Source organism: Cariama cristata, unplaced genomic scaffold (assembly GCF_000690535.1).
Source record: "Cariama cristata isolate BGI_N322 unplaced genomic scaffold, ASM69053v1 scaffold40089, whole genome shotgun sequence".
Lineage (NCBI taxonomy): Eukaryota > Metazoa > Chordata > Aves > Cariamiformes > Cariamidae > Cariama > Cariama cristata.
Window position 1 is genome coordinate 4,592 of NW_009634883.1, and position 19,783 is coordinate 24,374.

At 39.4% G+C, this 19,783-nt stretch overlaps 1 protein-coding gene across 1 annotated transcript in view; it reads right to left on the reverse strand.

Moving 5' to 3' along the window:
- Positions 1–1,050: 1,050 nt before the first annotated feature.
- The window catches only part of LOC104167135 (ubiquitin-associated domain-containing protein 2), a 35,283-nt gene continuing 16,550 nt past the window's right edge, over positions 1,051–19,783 (reverse strand). The window contains exons 5-6 of the mRNA XM_009707285.1: positions 5,053–5,175; positions 1,051–1,852 (exon numbers count right to left, since the gene is read on the reverse strand). Of these exons, the coding sequence (XP_009705587.1) occupies positions 1,745–1,852; positions 5,053–5,175 (231 nt within the window). The 3' untranslated portion in view covers positions 1,051–1,744. The remainder of the gene's footprint in view (positions 1,853–5,052; positions 5,176–19,783) is intronic.

Here is a 19,783-nt window from a genome sequence, read left to right on the forward strand (position 1 = left end):
TTCCAAAAACCCCTTATTCCACCCACTGGAAAATACTAAAAAATACATACAGGACATGGACTTCATTAAAAATCATGTCATGTGCTGAAAGCTGCACAAATTTGATGTCATTTCTGGATAAGGACTCGTATGCCTGAAGGACTTTTTTCAGTTTTATCTGTCAATTAAGAAAGAAAAAGCAAGGTGTCTCTCCCCCTAAATCTTGCCCGGTAATTTCCTGGTATATTTTCCAGGCCAAGTGAGACTGCGCAGATCTGTACTTTGGTACACATGTGCTCATTTGGATTTCCAAAACATCCTTCTCTCTCCTGCATTCTTTCACCTCCTGTCCCTTGCACTTGCTATGCCTTTGCTGTGCTTCTGATGACCTGTATCTTATTCTACATGTATGTATGTATTAAATATGCCTGTGTGTATATAAATAGACACATATACACACGATATACAAACACAAGTACATACAGAAACATACATTAAATGCTTGAGATACATGTGTAAGACTGGTTTCACAGAGTCGCAGTTTGGAAACTTATATTACTTCAGTATAGAGATGTTCACCCCTCTCCACCCCACCTCCTGAAACTCCTAAGGTGCTAATACTGAGCGCTTCCGAGAGTCAAGCCAAGCAAGCTTATTTATCAGTCTAAACTTCCAAACCAATACTGTACTACCTTGGCATTACCGTGTCCTGTTACCTCCCGTGGCAGCCTGCATCGCCCTTAAGGTTAATATTCCAGTCTGTGATCAACAGTAAGTTGCTTCAGACCGTGAGGATTCAGCAAATGCAGGGTCATCCACACCTTTCACAGTAGAAAACTAGAACTATATATAGAAAAGTTAGCTTTTTATCATTTTCTTTTAAGACAGTATGTAGCCAGCTCAAGAAATGAAACTAGCACATAGGACAGTGAGCATACATCCATCGTTACAGAAGCCTGTCTGAATTAGACATGGAAGTCATTAAAATCATTTCAGTTCTGATCTTATTGTATCATTCGATTCACCTTTATTGCTTCCAGTGAGTATCTTCATGACCTGTATCTGAACAGCAACTCACTCAGTTAGTAAAATTTAAATTTACTGTGGTCGCTTACCATAGCTTGCAATACGCACATGAATTTTCTGTCATCATATCTGTGCGTTATGTGCTGAATGACAACTTCTGTTTAAAAAGGAATTCAAGAAATAAAATATTACAGGCATTAATAAAACTTGCCAAAGAATGACATAATAGTCCCATAATCCTTTACTGAGTTGCAAATGAAGTGATCTTCAAGCCTCTTATTACTGTAATAAAAAAATCAAGTACTGTAAAATAACATGTAAGATAGAGAAATTAGACTGGTAAATGAAAAAAATATGATTTTTCTTGATAGGTAAATCTAGTTGTTGGAGCTTCTTTTCCTAGCCATTAAGTCTGATAACATGTCTAACAAGGATTTACAAGAAAAAAAACACTTACTTTATTTTAAAAATAAATTCAGGTGATATCCAGTAGTAAGTAGAAACTAAAGTTACTTTGAAAAGAATAACCAGACTAGAAACCACCAAGTGAGCTGAAGGCTTGGGAACAGTTCACGTCATGTGTTAACATCACTTTGAATCACCAGTCACGCCGAGCCAGTTTCTCTTTTCTGACGCTCTTGCGGTGGCCGACCTTCGTGAGTCTGTCCAGCAGGTGGCTTTGATCCTCTTTTAGATGTCTACAAACCCATCAAGTGAAGTTCCTTCACACAGAAACCCATCAGTGCTGCAGTAGAAAATTCGTGGCTACATTTAAGTCATTATTTGAAGCCCTCAGAGCTTCTAGAGCATCTCCCCTGGAAAATCCCATTTCCATAAGTCGTGCAACCTGAAAAAGAAGTAACATAACACCGCTTTAAAACTGGAGTTTTATTCACACTGTGTGTGCATTAGTCATGCTAACGGTGTCAGAGATAATTTTTCCACTGATCAGGCTGTTCAAGAGCTTACCTTTCCAGACAGTAAGCAAGCATGGCTATGCACCAGCATAAAGACGTATCTGGGACAGCATGCTTGAAAACACTGTCACGGAGATGACTGCTTTCTGATACGCTATTTAAAACCAACCGTTTGCTGAAAATGCCACACCTGTATTTTCCTAGCCGGTCCCATTTTGAAAGAAGAGTAAAGTAGAAAGTATGGCACCACACATGACATCTACAATCTGACCTTGGGGCTTGCTGCTCTCGACAAGAACAGGACCTCAAGAACCCAACACTGACCAAAATACAGAATTTTACAGCAGATGCGAAAACCCGTCCAGACATCCTTAGCTCTACTTTCCTTGAAAAGACCTACTTCTCCAGAGGGCACTAAAAACTCAGAACTATTCATTCTAGGTGGTTTTTAAAATAAACTTCAAAGTCAGCCCTAAAACAGAGGCAGTACAACACTTAAATGGGTTCAGTAAAATTCTTGGAAGGATTCTATGTACTCTCAAAACAGAGTTAAGTCACTGGCATTTGATGGAAGAATTACCTGGAAAAGGGCACATTAAGATAGTGATTCTGGTAATCAATAACCACTTGACCATCCCTCTTTATAATGACACGTAATCAACACTCGACCTTTTTGCTGTGTGCAATGTATGTATAACCAAATTTAAATTCTGGTTAACTTCCAATCTAAAGTACATTTTAAAAAATCTACAATTCTCAATTAGGTATAACTGAAAGTCACAATTTAACTCATTCATTGTTATAGTTCACTTTTATAGAATCACATGTTCATCTTTTATAGTTAATCTTCCAGAGAGGGGAAAAACAAGGTGCAGGGGGACAGGGAGCAGCACATAACATTAACTGTGGCCACTGAAAAAGGTGCCGTTAAAAGCAACCTCCCCTTCCTCTAAGACACCTCTAGAACTTTCAGTATTTTTAATCTTCTCTGCTTTGGGACCTTACTGAGAAATACACTACTGCCAAGTATGCCCGGAGGTGGGGGTCCTCCTTTTCTTAATCTAAACACCCCGCTACAAAACATTTGAAAACGGCTACCTTGGTTGTCAGAATATCAAATACGGTACTGATCGGTTTTGTGCTTTTCCCCCTTTCTTCCCCTCTTACAACGCCATGTCCGTTTCTCACCTTCTTGTAGAGAGAGAAATGAATTGTTACTTTCGACATCTCTGCAACAATAGTGTAACTTCAAACTGGATTTCATAACCTGTAACTTTCTAAAGTTTCCTCTGTCTGATTTTTCATCTAAGATTGTATTTTTTATGAGAAATAGGGCAGGCAGTGGAATAAAAGCTAACCACAGAAATACATTTCAGAAGAACGGTTTTTGCTGCAGTTGCCATGAATTCTAACCTTAAGAACTGGTGGATGGAATTGCAATATTCCCATTTACAGAAATACCCAGCAAGCATCATGGGGAATAGATTGTAACAACAAAAAGCTCTTTTACTCTGAGTATATTTTAACCACAGGAACTGAATCCAGCTCCACGAAACAGAGATGTATATTTGTAACGGTAATTTAAGGTGCTAAAAAACCCACAAGAAATGCAGAGATTTTTGTACCAAAAACATTGCAAATGGTTGCAAATTTTAACCTGAAGAACAGAAGAAAACCTTGCATTTTGGCCATTCTGAGATGACTTGTGCAGTTATTAGTACAGTCCTGAGAAAGCAAAGGCGCTTAGATTACTTTTTTTCTTTGCAGGGTAACTAGACAGCATTGCAAATGACAGCAATCAGGTGAGCTCCACAACTTCAATGCATGAGAAAATATAAGAGTATATTGCTTTAATAAATCTGGGCCTAAAGGCTCTGGGGAAGAACCCAACTTAAGTCAGACTAATAACTATTGCATTAGTTCCAGCCCAACAATAAAAGCTCCCATAAGCAGAATCTGTCAATAAAAGAAATAAACAAACCAACCAAAAATGGAAATCTTTTGGTCCACCCCATCCCTGGCACTGAGTAGTAGGCTTTCAGGTCATCCCAAACTAAGTTTCTGGGTTTTGTCTCAGAAGGTGTTCTTTGGTGTGGGTTTTTTCTTTTTCTTTTCGGTTTTTTTTTGGCTGTTGTTGTTGGTTGGGTTTTTGTGCCTTTTTGGATGTAGCCCAGCAGGTTTGCAGTCAAAAAGACCAGTGCAGTTAAATTTTTGACATTTTGAACATAATCTAACATTGAATCAAAATGAGAAATCAGCTCATAGCAAAGATTGCTGTTTGGGACAAGCTCATTTTAAACTAACTAGAAATGACAGCATAGTGCTAGTAGGTGTTGATTTATCTCCATAAAAAAAGGGAAAAGGAAAACAATAACTCACCCGTGAAACCTACTCTTGTTCAAGGGCAGCAGAGACCTTAGACTATAAAATGGCCAATGCAGCTAACTGCAGATAGGCTACCACCTGGAGAACTTGACTGCATGCAATGAATCCTGAATATGGAAATAAGACTAATCTTAAATTCTTACAATTCTCTAGTGAATCATCCTCTCTTTTGAGAATAAAATTATCAACAAAAGTCTAAAAGTTTAAATCTATACAGTAAGTCTAAATCTATACTTGACAGAAAAGACACAAACTTCTCTGTGGCATGAGTTTGCGAAATCAGTCAAACACATTATTGAGGGAAACATCCAAGTTTTAGATCAAGTGTGTGTCGCAGTCCACAGCTGGCATAACATTTTTCTTTCCAAAAACCTACATGACTGAATTGGAAACTTAAGCTGGAGACCTCAGTGAAGGACACGTCTACAAGACAAAAAATGAAATCTATTTGTCATTCTTCCTTCTTTTGAAACATTTATTTTCTAAGTTTTGAACAGCCTCCACTAGTGAAACTGTCTCATCGTTAAATACAAGAGACAAGCAGTTACACATAAAAGCAGAAACTCCCAAGTTGATCTGTAACTCTGCTTTGGATGGTAATGACAAATTGTGAGCGTTATCTGATATTCTAATTTGTGCTGCTACAAAGAAGGTTTAAGAAACTGTGTCAACAGATGATAAAAGATTAGTAGGGGTAATTCCTAACCAGTTTTTTAATGCCATTTTAAAACAGACGAATATTTACCTGCTCTTCAGAAATCTCGGTAGGTGGAGGTGTGTCTTCTTCAGACGGGTGATGGTCTTGATAATTCGCATTATGTCTATGACGTAAAGGAGGAAACAGTCTATTCCAGTTAATCATCCCACCCTGAAACCAGACATTGCTGTCAGTCTTTGCAAAAAGAATACAGATATTTTTAAACAAAAAGATCATGCATCCCACATAATACAAAAAGCAAATATTTGAGTAAAATACTTTATTTTAAACAACAAAAACTGCTGCTGTCTTTTATGAACTAAAAGTTAGGACTGGTTACTGCTTTACTAGTTATTAGAAGTAATCACTGTGAATTAAGGAAAAGTGCTAACAGAAGGAGGAAAGGATGTTTCACATCCATTGTGAAAGATGTGGCTTACTACAGTGCTAGATTTCTCAGGCTGAAGGACCGCTCTCTTCACCGATACGGATTTGCCTGGCAAGAGATGCAACAGCGGATCCTGCAAGTGCTTTGCAAGACTGCCGCTGGAGTTAACCAGGGAAAAAAGAGTGCAAGAAATAAGTTGGAGGAGAAAAGCAAAACTGGATTCTCAGTGCATCAGCAAAACCACATCAGGAAACTCAGAATAAGCCCAGCCTTCAGGATATCTGTGATTTCCATGCAGGTGGTTACTCCTGTGACAGCAGCGTGACTGTTCCAGGACACACAGACCACCTCACCTAACTTCCGTGTTATTAAATACCATTGCAAAATCTGGCTCTATTCCAGCGCCAAAACATTTTGTAACTACCTAGTAATAACACAAACACACAGCAGTAATGTACGTATGGTGTAAATCACGGAACAGAAGCTTTCTTTTAACAGCCAAGCTGCAAGCCTTGTAATAAGAAGCTGTTTAGAATATAAAGAATACAAATGCTCAAGTCCAAGCTTTATAATTGTCCAGAAATAATTAATCCTCATTGTATTAACCTAAAGAAATATTTTTTAAGGGATTTTCTATCACACCAAAACCACAGGCCCTGCAAGCAGGGAAGAAGAGCAAACCCCAAATCTCTCTTTTCTAGTACAGTTTGTTAAAACATCTTTTGCAGTTTGTGTGGTTCTTTTCCTCCTCCCCTGCTCCCTCCGTTACTATGGAGAAGATCCCCCTCCCTTTCTGTATATATAGGACATGGACTTCCTTCCTCTAGTTGCTCTATTTTAGTTCTATAATGTCGTTTCTCAGAAGATGTTCCTCTTAAAAGAGGTTTTTTCCTTTCTTCTCTCAGCGAGGGCTCTTCCTGCCTTTATGTAACCCTAAAGCACTAAACGCTCTCTGCTCAATCAGATCAGCAGCAGCTAAACCTGCTCCTACACAACAACAACAAAATAATCTTGTTTATTTAGTTCTCCTGCCCTTTCCTTTGTTTTCTTCCTTTCTCTCCAGAGGAGACCACACCAGCCCAGACACCTCAGAGGGCAGTGCAATACCACACTTAAAAAAGCATTTGGGGAGTCCCGAGCTTTGAAACGCTAGCTTGTGAAGTGTTCTGGTCTCTTATACACTAGACCGTGTTTTTACCCGTGAAGATGTGCAATAGCTAGGAGTCATTACTTGTTTTCAAGACCACCGTTAAGTGATTTTTGAATTTAAAAGATGATTACGTATCATCTACATTTCTATTTTGCATACTGTATAAAACATTTGCTTAAAAGTCATGAGCTTTTCACCAAAGGATTCTGTACAAGTCTTACATTATCCAAACAGCGTAGCATAGTAAAAAGGAGAATTGGTTTGTAGTTTAAACCCACAGAGGGATCTCAGACTTTCTACTGACACTGCTGCACTACTCTGTGGTCTTGGAAAATCACGTCCTGTACTTCCCCATCTATAATTTCCCCTAAATCAGAATTATGTTGAGTTTTAATTCATTAACTTTGAATTTCTGAAGGTCTACTAAGCTCTATACTTCAGCAAGAACACTGCATTAATGCTGCTTTGCCTGGTTTTATTCTTTTGAAAAGACCTGAGGAGGAGAAAATAACACTTCCACTGGTCATTCACATGAAATTGGTGAATTGAAAAATGCCAACAGGACTATGCCACATTCCCTTGAAGCACCAGAAGTCATACAGAATGATGTATATGAAATATAAAATCTAGAATAAATCTATTAATTTAGCAGTATTCCAGTGTATCTGAAGAATAAACGTACTTTTCCAGCTGTGCCCTCAGCTTCAATACTCAGCTGCCTATTCTAGTTTGGTTTTGCATCCTCCCTGTCCTGTGCGCTGTCACCTAACACTACAAAGAGACTTGTCTACTTCCTTATCCTAAATTTACAATAGCTTTTAAATTAATGTACACAGAATTCATTACTTCCAATAAAAAATCCAGATTCCTTACAGAGGTAATGATTTAGTATTGAAGGTTTACAGCAGGTATCTTGATAAACTACAGATATGGACTGACGTATTCAGAAGAGTTCCATGTGAAGACTGCTAACCCTTTCCCAGAAATAACAGACTAGACAAATTAGATGAAAATAGTTGTGAAAAGATCTTTTTCAGTTGCCCTCAGAATACTTCAATTACCTTTGGACATTGTGACAAACGTAACTCATCCGTTCTTAACTATATTAATGAGGTAAGAATATCCAACATACAGCAACAAGTATTAAAGGCTGAAACTCTTAATGGCGCGTGAACACTGATATTTAGGATTAATTCCAACATTGTAGTTAACTTCTCATCTGTGTATTACTTTACAAACTGCACCAAAACCAGGCCCAGTAGACTTCTTTATCTCAAACTGCAAGAAAATCGTTTCCCCTCACAGACTTGCCTCTAATTACATGATGGACATGCACAAAGTCAGCCTCAAAAGAGCAGGGATTCAGGGAACTGCAGCAGGAGCTATGGGACTGGTACTGTGGGCAATCCCATAGAGTAAAGGTAAGGAAAAATTAGGAAGTGCAGCTAATGTCTTAGATCCAGAGAAGATGGAGATCAAGGCTATGGATTTCCAGTGTGGATGGTGACCGTGTAAAGACTTTCGGACAACCTTAACTATCACAGCAGAAATACACAAAGATCTGTGAATTTTAATTTGACCCAAAGCAAAAAGCAAAAAATGTCTTAACGTAAATATTGCAAATTCCAGTTAAAAAATGCTCTGAAGGAGATTTCTAGCCCAATACTTCGCCTTCCCTCACAGAAATTATTTGGCAGACCTCCCCTTCATAATTTGATGATTATTTCTGTATTATAGTGTTTTTTGACCATGCTAACACACTCATTCTGCAAGAAGTCAGGAAGATTTCACATGAAGCTATCCAAGCTGATGAACTTATTTAAGTGATGCTTCTAAACCATTTGAGAGTCCCTACTGGGGAATCAGTAAACAATATTTATGCGTTTCACAATATACTCGAATCCTTGGCACCAGCACCCAAGAGCACAGATGAGCTCGCACCCATCTCCTTACCCTCCACAGGAGCCTTGTCTCAGATAACTGAGCTCTCTGGAGTGGTCCAAACCAGAGGCAGAAAAGGAGCTAACAAGCTGTGAGGATGATCAAGGGTCCAGTATGTAAGCTCCTTTCCTAAGCAGCACCTTCTGTGACAAGTGTCTGCCCATCTAATCCATTTAATGAAATCCAGGCAGTTCTTCCATGATTCCAATTTGTCGGTTTGTTACAAAAGGAAGTAAGTTTAATACTAAATGGTTTGGGGACTGGGGCTTAACATGACTCAGGACTAGGTAAGGAGGATGCATTAAACCTCTTGCATCCAGAGCCAGTTTCCACAACTGACAGACTCAGGCTATCCTGCACCGAGATTATCTCAGGTGACATTTTTCTTTGTCCTGAATCTTAGGTGTTGGGGAGCAGCAAGCGCAGGTGCTGCTCCAAGAGGAAAGGCAAGCTGAGAGCCAAGGGTGACAACAAGGCAAGCAGAGGCAGTGGTCCCACTGAAACGTGCTCTGTTCCCACAGGCTTCAAGCGAGAAGAGCAAAGCACGTCCAGTGATAGTGCTCAGCCAAAAGTCCAGATCACCAGGCAGGTGTAAGATCAAGCCTAGAAGTCAGCGGGTCAGGAGCAGGGAGGGACATACGCCGGTTGGCACATGTGTATCCACAAAGCTCAGCAAGGACCAAGGGCAAGGACCTGAACTTAAAAGCAACTCCCAGTCGAAGCGGGTGAGGCCCCAAAAAGACTTCTCACCGCTCTTTCTCACACAAGTCAGCTCCAAGGCTGAAGAGTTGCACTGTACCAGAGCTGGCCCTCAGCACAGGTAGCCCATCCCCTGGAGAGGCTTTTGGGGCACTTGGGGACATGACATAAACCAATGCCTTCCTCCATTCAGTAGCCACTCCTCACGTTATCTATGCAAAGGTGAGATTTCTTGTTCACATCTGCTTCCTTAGTTCAATTTTTCCATGTCCAATTGTGTGAAAGCTGCAAGATTTACTACAGCGAAAGGAAATTATTTTTTAAAATTTTTTTAACTCCTCCATTGCTTCCTTTGTGCTGCAGGATGAGAGGCTCGAGGAGGCCTTACGGTGTGAAAACAGCACCGAGCTCACTGTAGTCAAGAAGCTGAAGGTTGCCACCAACTTCCATGCACTGGTCCCAGTCCCTGCAGTGGGACGCTATGAAGAACTTCCAGTCTGCATTGCCAGCTGTCATACTTGTTTTAATCAGAAACTCTGTTCTGGAGGTCCTGACTGCTGTGCTACTAGAGAGAGACAAGCACTGAAAAATTCAGTCTATAGACTATCAGTCTTAAAAATACTTTGTACAAATTTGTGACCGGGCCCTTATTTCTGTCCACAACATAGTCTTCCACATGTCATCAGGAAAAACACTTAACAAAAAGACTGTTTCATTAATTATTTGACTAAAAGGGTGATGGTCACACCTAAGAAAGGCCTATAAGCCTTTCCCCCTCCCTTACTCCTAGGCTGTAATTTTTTAATTAAAGAGAAATTCAGTTTCCTTGCATTTAGCAGTGCAAAGACTGGGTGAATCGGTTGATTGTAAATTCTTTTTTACTGCCTGATAGCAGACAAACACACCAAGGAGGCCATTTTATTAATCTCTGATAAATTGCTACTAGAACTGGATCAGAAGAACGCTGGTGATGTTGGAGTTTCCGTTACAGGAAGACAACAAACCGCTCACAAGTTTAGATGACCAAAGCATGAGATTTAAGAATGGACTGGATTAAGGGAATGGGAAAATAGCAGCTCTTCATCACACAAAAAGTTGTAAAGAAATGCCGTATTGATGACTTATTCTTGGACAGCTGCCAGGGCTTTACGTACTGAAGTTGTGCCTGATGAGGTCACGTCCTTGATGTCTTTTTTTTTTGGTTTGGGTAGTGTTGTGTTTTTTTTTTTAATGTTGTCTGGGACAATACTGTTTACAAGGAAGAGTATCCTCCTTTCCTACCAGAATAAGGAAGAGATACCTAGAGCTAGCAAATGTCTCTGCACAGCCTGCTAAAACCCCAGTTAGGCCATTTCTTTTCACGTAATCTCCTTTCTCTCTTTTTGAAAAGCAGCTCTACCTGTTTCCCATATACATACCTGCCATGTCATGTTTTGTAAAAGCACTTCTTATCCAAAGCTTGACCATTAAATATGTTGTATTGTGGACAATTAACAAATATCAAGTAGCTGTCACATCTGCACATATTTTAATGAGATTAATTTCAAAAGAAAGGAAAATAAATTGCTTTATAAAAGTCCTCTTGAAAGTGATGCATGTGGTTAAGATATTTTGATAATGTTATCTTATGTATATGGTTAATGCCAACTCGCCATCTGTTTGCACAAACAGGAAGCACCTCCTGATATCTGTCCTGTTCACCTTTTCTTAACATAACAACCGCAGCGAAAGAAAAAAAAAAAAAAAGGAAATTGCTTTGCATTTCATCTTTTAAAGTTAACATTTTTAAAGTCTGCTACTCTGCATTGGAGCCATTACTTGCTACAGACATATTGGCTTACTTCTTTCCTATAAAGCTTCATTTTATAAAATGTACTGAAAGTAAGAAACACTTATTTGCTTTTCAGACAGAAATTTTTCTACGAATCATTGACTCCAAAGTACACATACTGATGACATAAACAAAGAAAAAGCATAGCCATGAACGACACGACGATACTTGCTGTCCTGAACACTGTGTAAGAAAGATCAATGGCAATGTAAAATTTCCAGTAGACTTACTCAAATGTCTAGCCTGCCTCTTTTTGTAAGGACAAAACTCGTCTGGTTTTTTGGTTCAGTTCTTTTTTTTTTTTTTTTTTACTTTAATAACTTCCTTCTTTTGAAAGGGAGTAGAAATGTAACAGTATTAATGTTCTGAGCACCATTATTCTTAATGAAAGGAATTTTTCACCACGGAAAGCACTCCAGCAATTTCTAATGATATTCCAATTTCCTCTGGAAATGTATCCTACAGACCCGTCTCTTTAGCCAAGAGGCTCTGTCTCCAACTCTTAGTTGCTGCATCCTGAACTTTGATGCCTACATTGTCCCAGAGGAGCTCACATGTCACAGAAGTTCAGAAATCCACATGTGGTCTTTTTCTGAAGCCTGATCAGCTATTTCCTTTGAAATCTAGGAGGAACACCTTAATCTGGACTCTGAAGCTGCCTGAGAGACAATGGAAGGGATTTCAGCACAGGCACGATGCCTTTATAGTAGCACAAGCCAGAAATGCCAACAGGCAGGTACATCTGCTCCTTGGAGGTGAGGTGGGAATGGCGGCTTCTGCTACTGCAGTCAAGGGAGGTGCAGAGAGTTGTGAATTCTTCCTCGCATACCTGTACGTGCCCCAGCACTTGGCCTTGCAGACCACTGCTTGTCACAGAGGACAGGAAGGGGTGCCGTTATTTGACTCTGACAGATGACTGGCTGGCAGTAAGTGAAGAGCTGCGTAGGTACTCCACAAAACTGGCGGTCAGCTCACAACACTGAAAAAGTCAGACTACTCTGCATTTAATGTGTTACAGTAAGGGTAGATACCTATTCTGCACCAAACTGTGCATCACAGGAACATTCACTTCAGCTAGAAAGCGATGGATCGCTATGCCAAGAAAGAAAGGTATTTCATATCAAGCAGAAGTTGAAAGATGGCATTTTTGAGAACTGATGTTACACATTTGTCCAACATTAGGGAAATGTTGAGCAGGACCCTCAGACTTTGTCTGCAATAATAAACAGGGATTTGGATCTTCCCAAGACAGTAGAGACAGGGCTTCAACCACCTTTTCAAAGCACTTTCTTTTCCAAACTTCCTGGCTTCCCTTGCTTGTGTCCGCTGTTCTTCATCCAAACTGGGCTCTTGCTGGGGCTGTGACATCACAGATGTGGTCACAGCTACATCAGCTGAAAACACGCATCCATGTCGTATTATTGGCAGTGGGGCTTGTCACTTTTCCCACAGAAATCTCAGGTATATATTGAAAAGTAAGTTCCTATTATTAAAAATTAAAATTTAAAAATTAAAAATTGTGAGAAGTGAAGCTGTCGATCATAATCACCAGCTGAATTTTAAAGGAATGACATGATTTGGAGCTGTTCTTACATTTGACATTCAACGCTTGCTGTGTGAGATAATCGGGGGGTGGTGGTGGGGTGTCCAGTGGGCCAAATGCTGAAGGCAGGTCCACCAGCGTGCACACCGAGTCTGTACTTGAGGAAATAATGTTAGCTCCATTTTAGACATTTTATACAAAACAGAGACAGTTCTAATCCTTACTACATGGTTCTTTGGATTTTGACAGGTGACAGTGAGCTGTTATTAAAGCATGATGATTAGACAGAAAATCCTTCATTTGCCTCCTAAGCACAAACCTTTTCAAAGAGTAATAAGGAATAAGTAGAGGCCAAAACAAAAGTGAGAAATCAGAGTTCCCAAACTGTTTTGATTTGACAAACTGAGATAAAAAACTCTGGGCACAAAGAAAACTCAAACTCAAATTCTCCAACATACTAGCATAAACACATATTTGAGTATATAAAGGGCTAGTCTGTGATATCATAGGGAAAAAACCAGATTAGCATCCCATTTTGGGATGTAAAGATTCAAGTTCTGTCTTGGGCTGCAAATAGGAGGGTCTTCCATTTGTTGACATCCCAAAGTCAACATACAAGGTGTCATACTATCAACGCTGTTCGGCGAAACTTTTGTAACTACTGCACCTCTTAAGGCAGTGCATTGAGGAACAATCGGTGAAACCAGCCTGCAGCTGTTATGTGCTAATATCAGAGTTCTAATCAGAGAACCTGAATATGAAGATGGACCACTTACTATCTGAACTACATGCTGCTTGTTTACTGTGTGCTATGGAAGATGACACTAGGAAGAAGAAATGGCCCATCAAGACTCTCGCAGTGCAGACTCGGAAGGACAACAGAAGAAGCCCTGCAATCCAAAAACTGACCACCCCACAAACTGGATGTCTTATTTGCCCCATGTTCAAACCTAGAAATGAAGGGACAGGTACAGTTAAAAAGAAACAGGAATTGATCAGTCAACAGAGAATTAAATATCCTGGAAATGCTTGGGGAGATTTGTACGCCAGGAGCTTTTTTATGGGGAAATGCCTCAAGTTAAATTGTCAGAGGAAGAGAATATAGAACAATCACACAGGAGAATAAACATATTCTGTTTCTCAAAGAATTATTTGCTTTGCAATAAAACAGTATTTTGCTTCAGGAAGCTGTCTGCTACTCAACTACTGCTTTTCTAGAACTGATTACAAATATTAAACCAAATTCAAAGGCTACAGCTCAAAAGCCCAGTCAGACAGAAAGAGAATTTTGTAATTCCAGTCCAAGAAAAAAAACGGTAGTTCAATGTGTGAGCAGGGTGCTGCTGAGGAGTAGGAGTCAGAGACAGTTAGCCTTGGGACTGTGACAACTGGCTGTTAATGAGACACACGCAGCTTATTCTAGTAGTACTACTAGTGTCTGTCAGCTTGTGGAATTGCCAATTTCCATCAAAAAGACAGAAAAATAAAACGGTAGTCTGTAGAGGAAAGAGTCATAACCTGTTCATTATCTGGATCAGCACCCTGGAAATTCAACATTTTTCATTTCACACCTAGAATCCATGAAAAGTTATGCAGAAAAAGAAAACAGAAATATCTAAATAGCAGTGGGCTATCAACTGCTGCAAATATTATTGAAATGAAACAGTAAAAAACCAAAGAGTTCACACATGCCAACATCAGCAGTACATGCGGTTTTTATACTCAACAACCTCTAAAAGTAAAGCTCCCCTTCTGAAATAAAAACAGACTTATTCTCCACACAAAGAAAATATTATTAAAACAATTACAGAGAAAAATCAAGATTTGAAAATGCCAGAGGAGTGCCAAAAAGCAAAGGATGAGTTAAAGACTCACTGAGGTCTGAAGAAGACACTGTTTGCCCTACAAAAACGGAAGCTGTCTGTGATTTTAAAAAAGGCTTGAGGTGTGCCCACACATGTATGTTGGCATGCAGAGGAAGGGAAGAATGAAGGAATACTGAATCTAAATTTAGCCACAATGATTATTGCTGCAGCATATATGCTTCATTCACAGGCCGAAATAAACCCATAAATCACTTAATAATTAACAGGTTTCTTTAAAAATATGTCAAATCTCATACACACACACCTCAGGAGTCTGAACTCAAAGAATTTTTTTATCCTACTGGTATCCTACGTATAGTTGTCTTTGAAGTTTATGGCAAGGCTGCTAAGGGCAGTTTCTATTCAATTATGTCACAAAATCCCAAAGTAGTCTTAGGTAACACAGACTAGTGGGAACGGAAACCTAATTCAAGGAAAAGACATTGCATAACACTTGGCTCCAAATCTCGCCCATTTATTCAGGTAAAGCAGTCTGGTAGGTTCCTTCCTGACAATGACACATACATCTGTGGAACAAAATGAACAAGCTGCTTCCATCCAAAGTCCTGGCGATGAGAGCAAGACTTTATATGGACCCGGTAATGTAGAAAGGTTGAAGAAAGTCTTCATGGTTCAAAATGCCTCTTTGAAGGACTTCTTGTTGGTACTCAAACCCGTGAAGTTATTCAAGACAACTTCGTCAAAGTGGTATCTCTTAGTGCCAGTGGGAGAGCTGAAGAACATGCTCAGGTCTGGTTCTTACCCTTCTTTCAGAAAGCAGAAATGGACTGTCTGGGAGTATATTCACTAGAGGGATTTTTTCCTACCATCATGAATGAAGATAACATTCCTAAGGAGGAATTCTTGTGCCAGGAAAGTCTTCACTCCATTGATCTATTTTTTCCCAAGGTCAGGAGTTTACCACGTAGATATAACGAGCCATCCAGCCTCACAGTCCTTACTTGACAAAAATTGCACATTTGTCAGGATATGAGACTCCCCATAACAATAAAGAGACTCAGTGTGCCTACCCGCAGAGCATCTCTCCAGTGTCCCAGGAGAAAGGCATCTAGCAAATGAACAATTAGAGGAAGTCACATTGTTATAGAAGAAGTCTGGTCTTTGCAAGCAGTAGAATCTCATATAGATATGCCGTGTGATATGAATCAAAGGAGAGTCTGGCCTCACTGAAAAGTAATGGCAGCCAGAACAGAAGAACAAAAAGACAGGAGGGAAAAGACAAAATAAGCTTCAAGTGGAGCATAGGGTAGAAAAGAAGTAGAGAAATGAAGATTTTCATATATGGCTGTAGGATTTATCACACAGTCTGGAGCAACCTGGTGAAGCTCTTTTCTGAGCCAAGAAACTTAAGAGAAACCAAGAAGCAGGCAATGCGGTGTCTTTAAGATGCTCAGCACGAATGAAGGAATAAATACAGAAAGCATTTTTTCAAGATGAAGAGACCAAGGCTCATACACCGTCCCTCCCAAATGGGCACAGGGACAAGCACTCAAAAGAGAAGCGGTATTTTGTTGCCAACAGAAGGCACTGACCACCTTTTCTTGCAACTTTCCACCACCTTCCACGTATCTGTCTTTACTGATAATAGTGTTGTCAGTAATACCTAGGCACAGACTCCTGCCTTATCCATTTGCAATGTGGTTATCTGCCAGCCTCCCTCCAAGTTTCTCAATAGGAAGTGAAAGTCAAGTTGATTCCCTGGCACCGCGCTGGGGCACAGATGCAGCAGTTGCTTCCCTTTTCCCACCAGGGCTTTCATTTGGGTTATAGAAAGATAAGCTTTAGAAAACTGCTGGGTCACGAAAGAGACCAAGAAATAGAAAAGTCAGAAGAGGAAGACCAAATGTTCATCAATATTACAGTATCGAAAGGATAAAATAGTGCCCAAAGACCTCAACTACACCTTGTTTGAACAAGAGAAAGGCAAGACACATCCATCACTAAAATCCTGTGAGCTTCATGATGCATCAGCAAATGATTACAGTGGTGAGACATGATGGGAGAGAACTTCCCCCAAAGCAAAGAAGGATTTTGTACACAAAATATGGGAAACAATGGAGATGAAGGGACATGATGAAAATGTGGGAGGAAAATGGCACAGTGGGGAACGAAAATGTGAATGTGATACAAAGGGGAAAGAGAGATCAGATAATGGGAAAAAAAGAAAATAGGATAAATTATTTAAATTAGAAAAGAGGATAAACAAAAGAATGAGAGAGAAAAGAATTAAGAAACAAAAGTTTTAAAAGCAGTAACAAAATAGCAAGCTGGTATTTTTTGAGGGAAGGAATACATATGACACACATTTTATTCTACCATCTCAAAAGGTGCATGGAGGTCATGCTCCATAATTCTCCATTTGTGACAAGTTCATAATTTCTCAGGATTATCCGTGGAAGAAAAAAAAGAACAGAAAGCTTTCAATATGCACACTACCATCTGTTTAAGGGCTGTATCCACAGCAACTAGAAACCAAGACAAATATCAGTCACCCCGTAATCACACTCCCCTGAGAAACTAGCAACGTAAGGTCATTTTTTCAGTTTCTGACAACATGTTCAGACACAGTACCACTGAACATTGAAGGGCTAAAATGAGGTACATCAACTAATGAAGTTGGTGGTTTATGTTCAAATTCTACCACATACTGAATCTACTCCTCGAAGTTCTGGGTGTCTGACAACCCAGCACTCACACGCACAGCTCTGTGCTTTAGGCTACTCCAGACCAGAACATTTCAGCTAGAGAAAGACTGGGAAAGGTAAAGCTCAAAGAGTTGCCAGCAAAGAAATTCTGGGGTAGTTGGGTTTTGTTTGTTTGTTTGTTTGGGTTTTTTTAATTGTAGAAAGCATCCAAAGTGAATTCTGCTTTGGATAAAAGAGCTCAGTGAACAGCAGAAAAAAAAAAAAAAAGATAAAACTATTTACATGCCAGTATCTTGGAGGTACAGTAAAAAAAACTTATGAGAAATGTTTTTTCCCCAGTTTCTTTCCCTGATTTTTTAAAAAAAATTTTTTTAAACAACTACTTTTTTTGTATTGGCTTGTGTAGCTTGTCAGGCTCACATTCTTCAGAATTTCTTGCAAAGACTCGAAGAATAAGCTTACTACAAAAAGCATCTATTCAAGAAAGGGGCCTCCTTATGGCCAGAACAGTTTACACATTGGGCGGACAATGGAGCACCATTAAAACCAGCTGTCATGTTCTTGTGTTCTCCGTCCATAATGCTACCAATAAACTGCATTGTTTCTTTTCTCAGAGATGAACTGAAGAGTAAAGGAGGAGGAGGAATGAGCAGAGCACCTTCTCAAGGGGCAGCTAAACAAAAGCGTTGCGCTACAGCATACAGAGGAAAGTTAATATTCACTTCCCTCGCCAAACAAAACGGAAAGCAAGAGAGAAAATTTATCTCACCTATGGCACATTACCTACAGACAGCATATTGAGACTCCAGAAATCTGCACTACATTCTCCTAGAATATAATTCAAAGCCATATTTGATGACTGAGATATACTTTGCAGCTTTTATTATTTTCAGTTCCACAAAAAAAAATCTCCCTAAGAAACTGACCTGCTTTCTTTATCAGCTTCACTCCCACAGGTAAAATTGTCATCTAAATTCCATCTGTAACGTGATCTGTTCAACTCCACTGTCTTCAAATTATACCTTTCCAAGCCTCTAAAGTCAAAAGAATTGCCCACGTACAACAATCCAGAAAATGGTTTTCAATTTTTAAAATATAATTTTGAGATTGAAATTAGCCTGCTTTTCATTTTTACCACTATGTCTCCACATTTGTGAATGATTTTGTTTTGTGATTTAGTTGATGGCCAGTAAATTCTGTAAGTGAGTCATTAAAAGAAATGGCTGATCAAAAGCTTTCATGACACATCTTTTCCGAAGAGCTTCTCTGAAACATTCATACATTGATCCCACCGCCTTCTGATCATCAGTTTCACAGATTAGCAATATCAGTTAACTAAATGCTGTGCTCAAGTTAAAGGCCAAATGTGAAAGTAACTTGAAAGTGTTTCGGCAACTTGTAAAGGGAAGTATCCTACTGATGTTCAAACAATGTTCATTTATTTTACTTAAACCCCTCCATCTTTTTAAAGAACTCTATTTGCAGTCAACCATGAAAAGCCATTTTTCCACTTTCATTGTTCATAGCCTAAGGAAAGGACCGGATGAGAAAAAAATGTTACCAACTTTTCTTTTATGATTTTCTTATTTACCACTTTTTGCAATTAAAGATATATTAAAAGGATTGTTTTCTGTAACTGGAAATGGCTTCTTCCTCCTATCTGAAGAAACTTGGCTGTGCTCTTCCCAGCAGCTTGTAGCCCAACATACACTTTCAATTAATTTTCTATTACAACGGTAACATTCAAGAATTGAGTAATTTCTAGTTCAGTTCTTATGTTAAAACTGATTAACCCTCTAATGGGAATAGAGAAAAGGAGATTAGGATCTTCCCACCTGAGGAACAATTTCATCAGATTGGAACATTAAGAAATCAAAGACAACAGAATTATGTTATCAGGGCCTGGAAACAAAGATTCATACTCCAGTTGTTGGCTAAAGCTTTATGCCATCACACCTCTAATTCTGGCAAGATATTAACGGTAACGTAGCTATACCTACTTGCGCTGCATTACCTCCAACACGATGAGAACTGGTCTATCAGTACGGAGCTGTGTTTCAGGTAGAGGAAACTCAGTAGAGACCTCAAATTGCTAGGCTGTAATTAAATTATGAGCAATATATGTTCACACAGAGCAATGCAAGGCCTATGTTTGCTAGGTTTGACAGAGTAGCAACACATACACCTAAGACACAGGAAAAAGTGAATTGAGGCACCATCTGCCTTGTTTTACTGCCCTGCAACGCAAAGTATGTGAATGTCTGCATTTGCTGGTTTGACTAAAACAGAGAAAACAAACAGGTTCTGCTATTCTAATCAATAAGGAAATAAAACAAGAGCATTAAACGCGGCAAACAGAAAGTCCCTGTGGTTGGCCTCTGTAAGAAAGTTAGAGAATTTAATTTCTGCACTTTCTCAAAAGAAACAAGTCTTGCTCAAAGTAGATCTGCAAACAAAGGAGTTACGCAATTTTCAACCTCTCTGAAAAGGATGCTAACAATACAAATACTCAGAAGAGTCAGGAGCATATTGACTTCCTAACTTTCCACAGTGGCTCTTACTAAAGACCACCGAGAAGCAACTACTTTACCTTTCAGCCTCATTTTTGGCAAAAGAATGCCAGAAGTACTGATACCCTTACAGGACTGTCTGACATTCTGCTTACATCTCGTGAAGCAGTTTTAACATATAAAGCT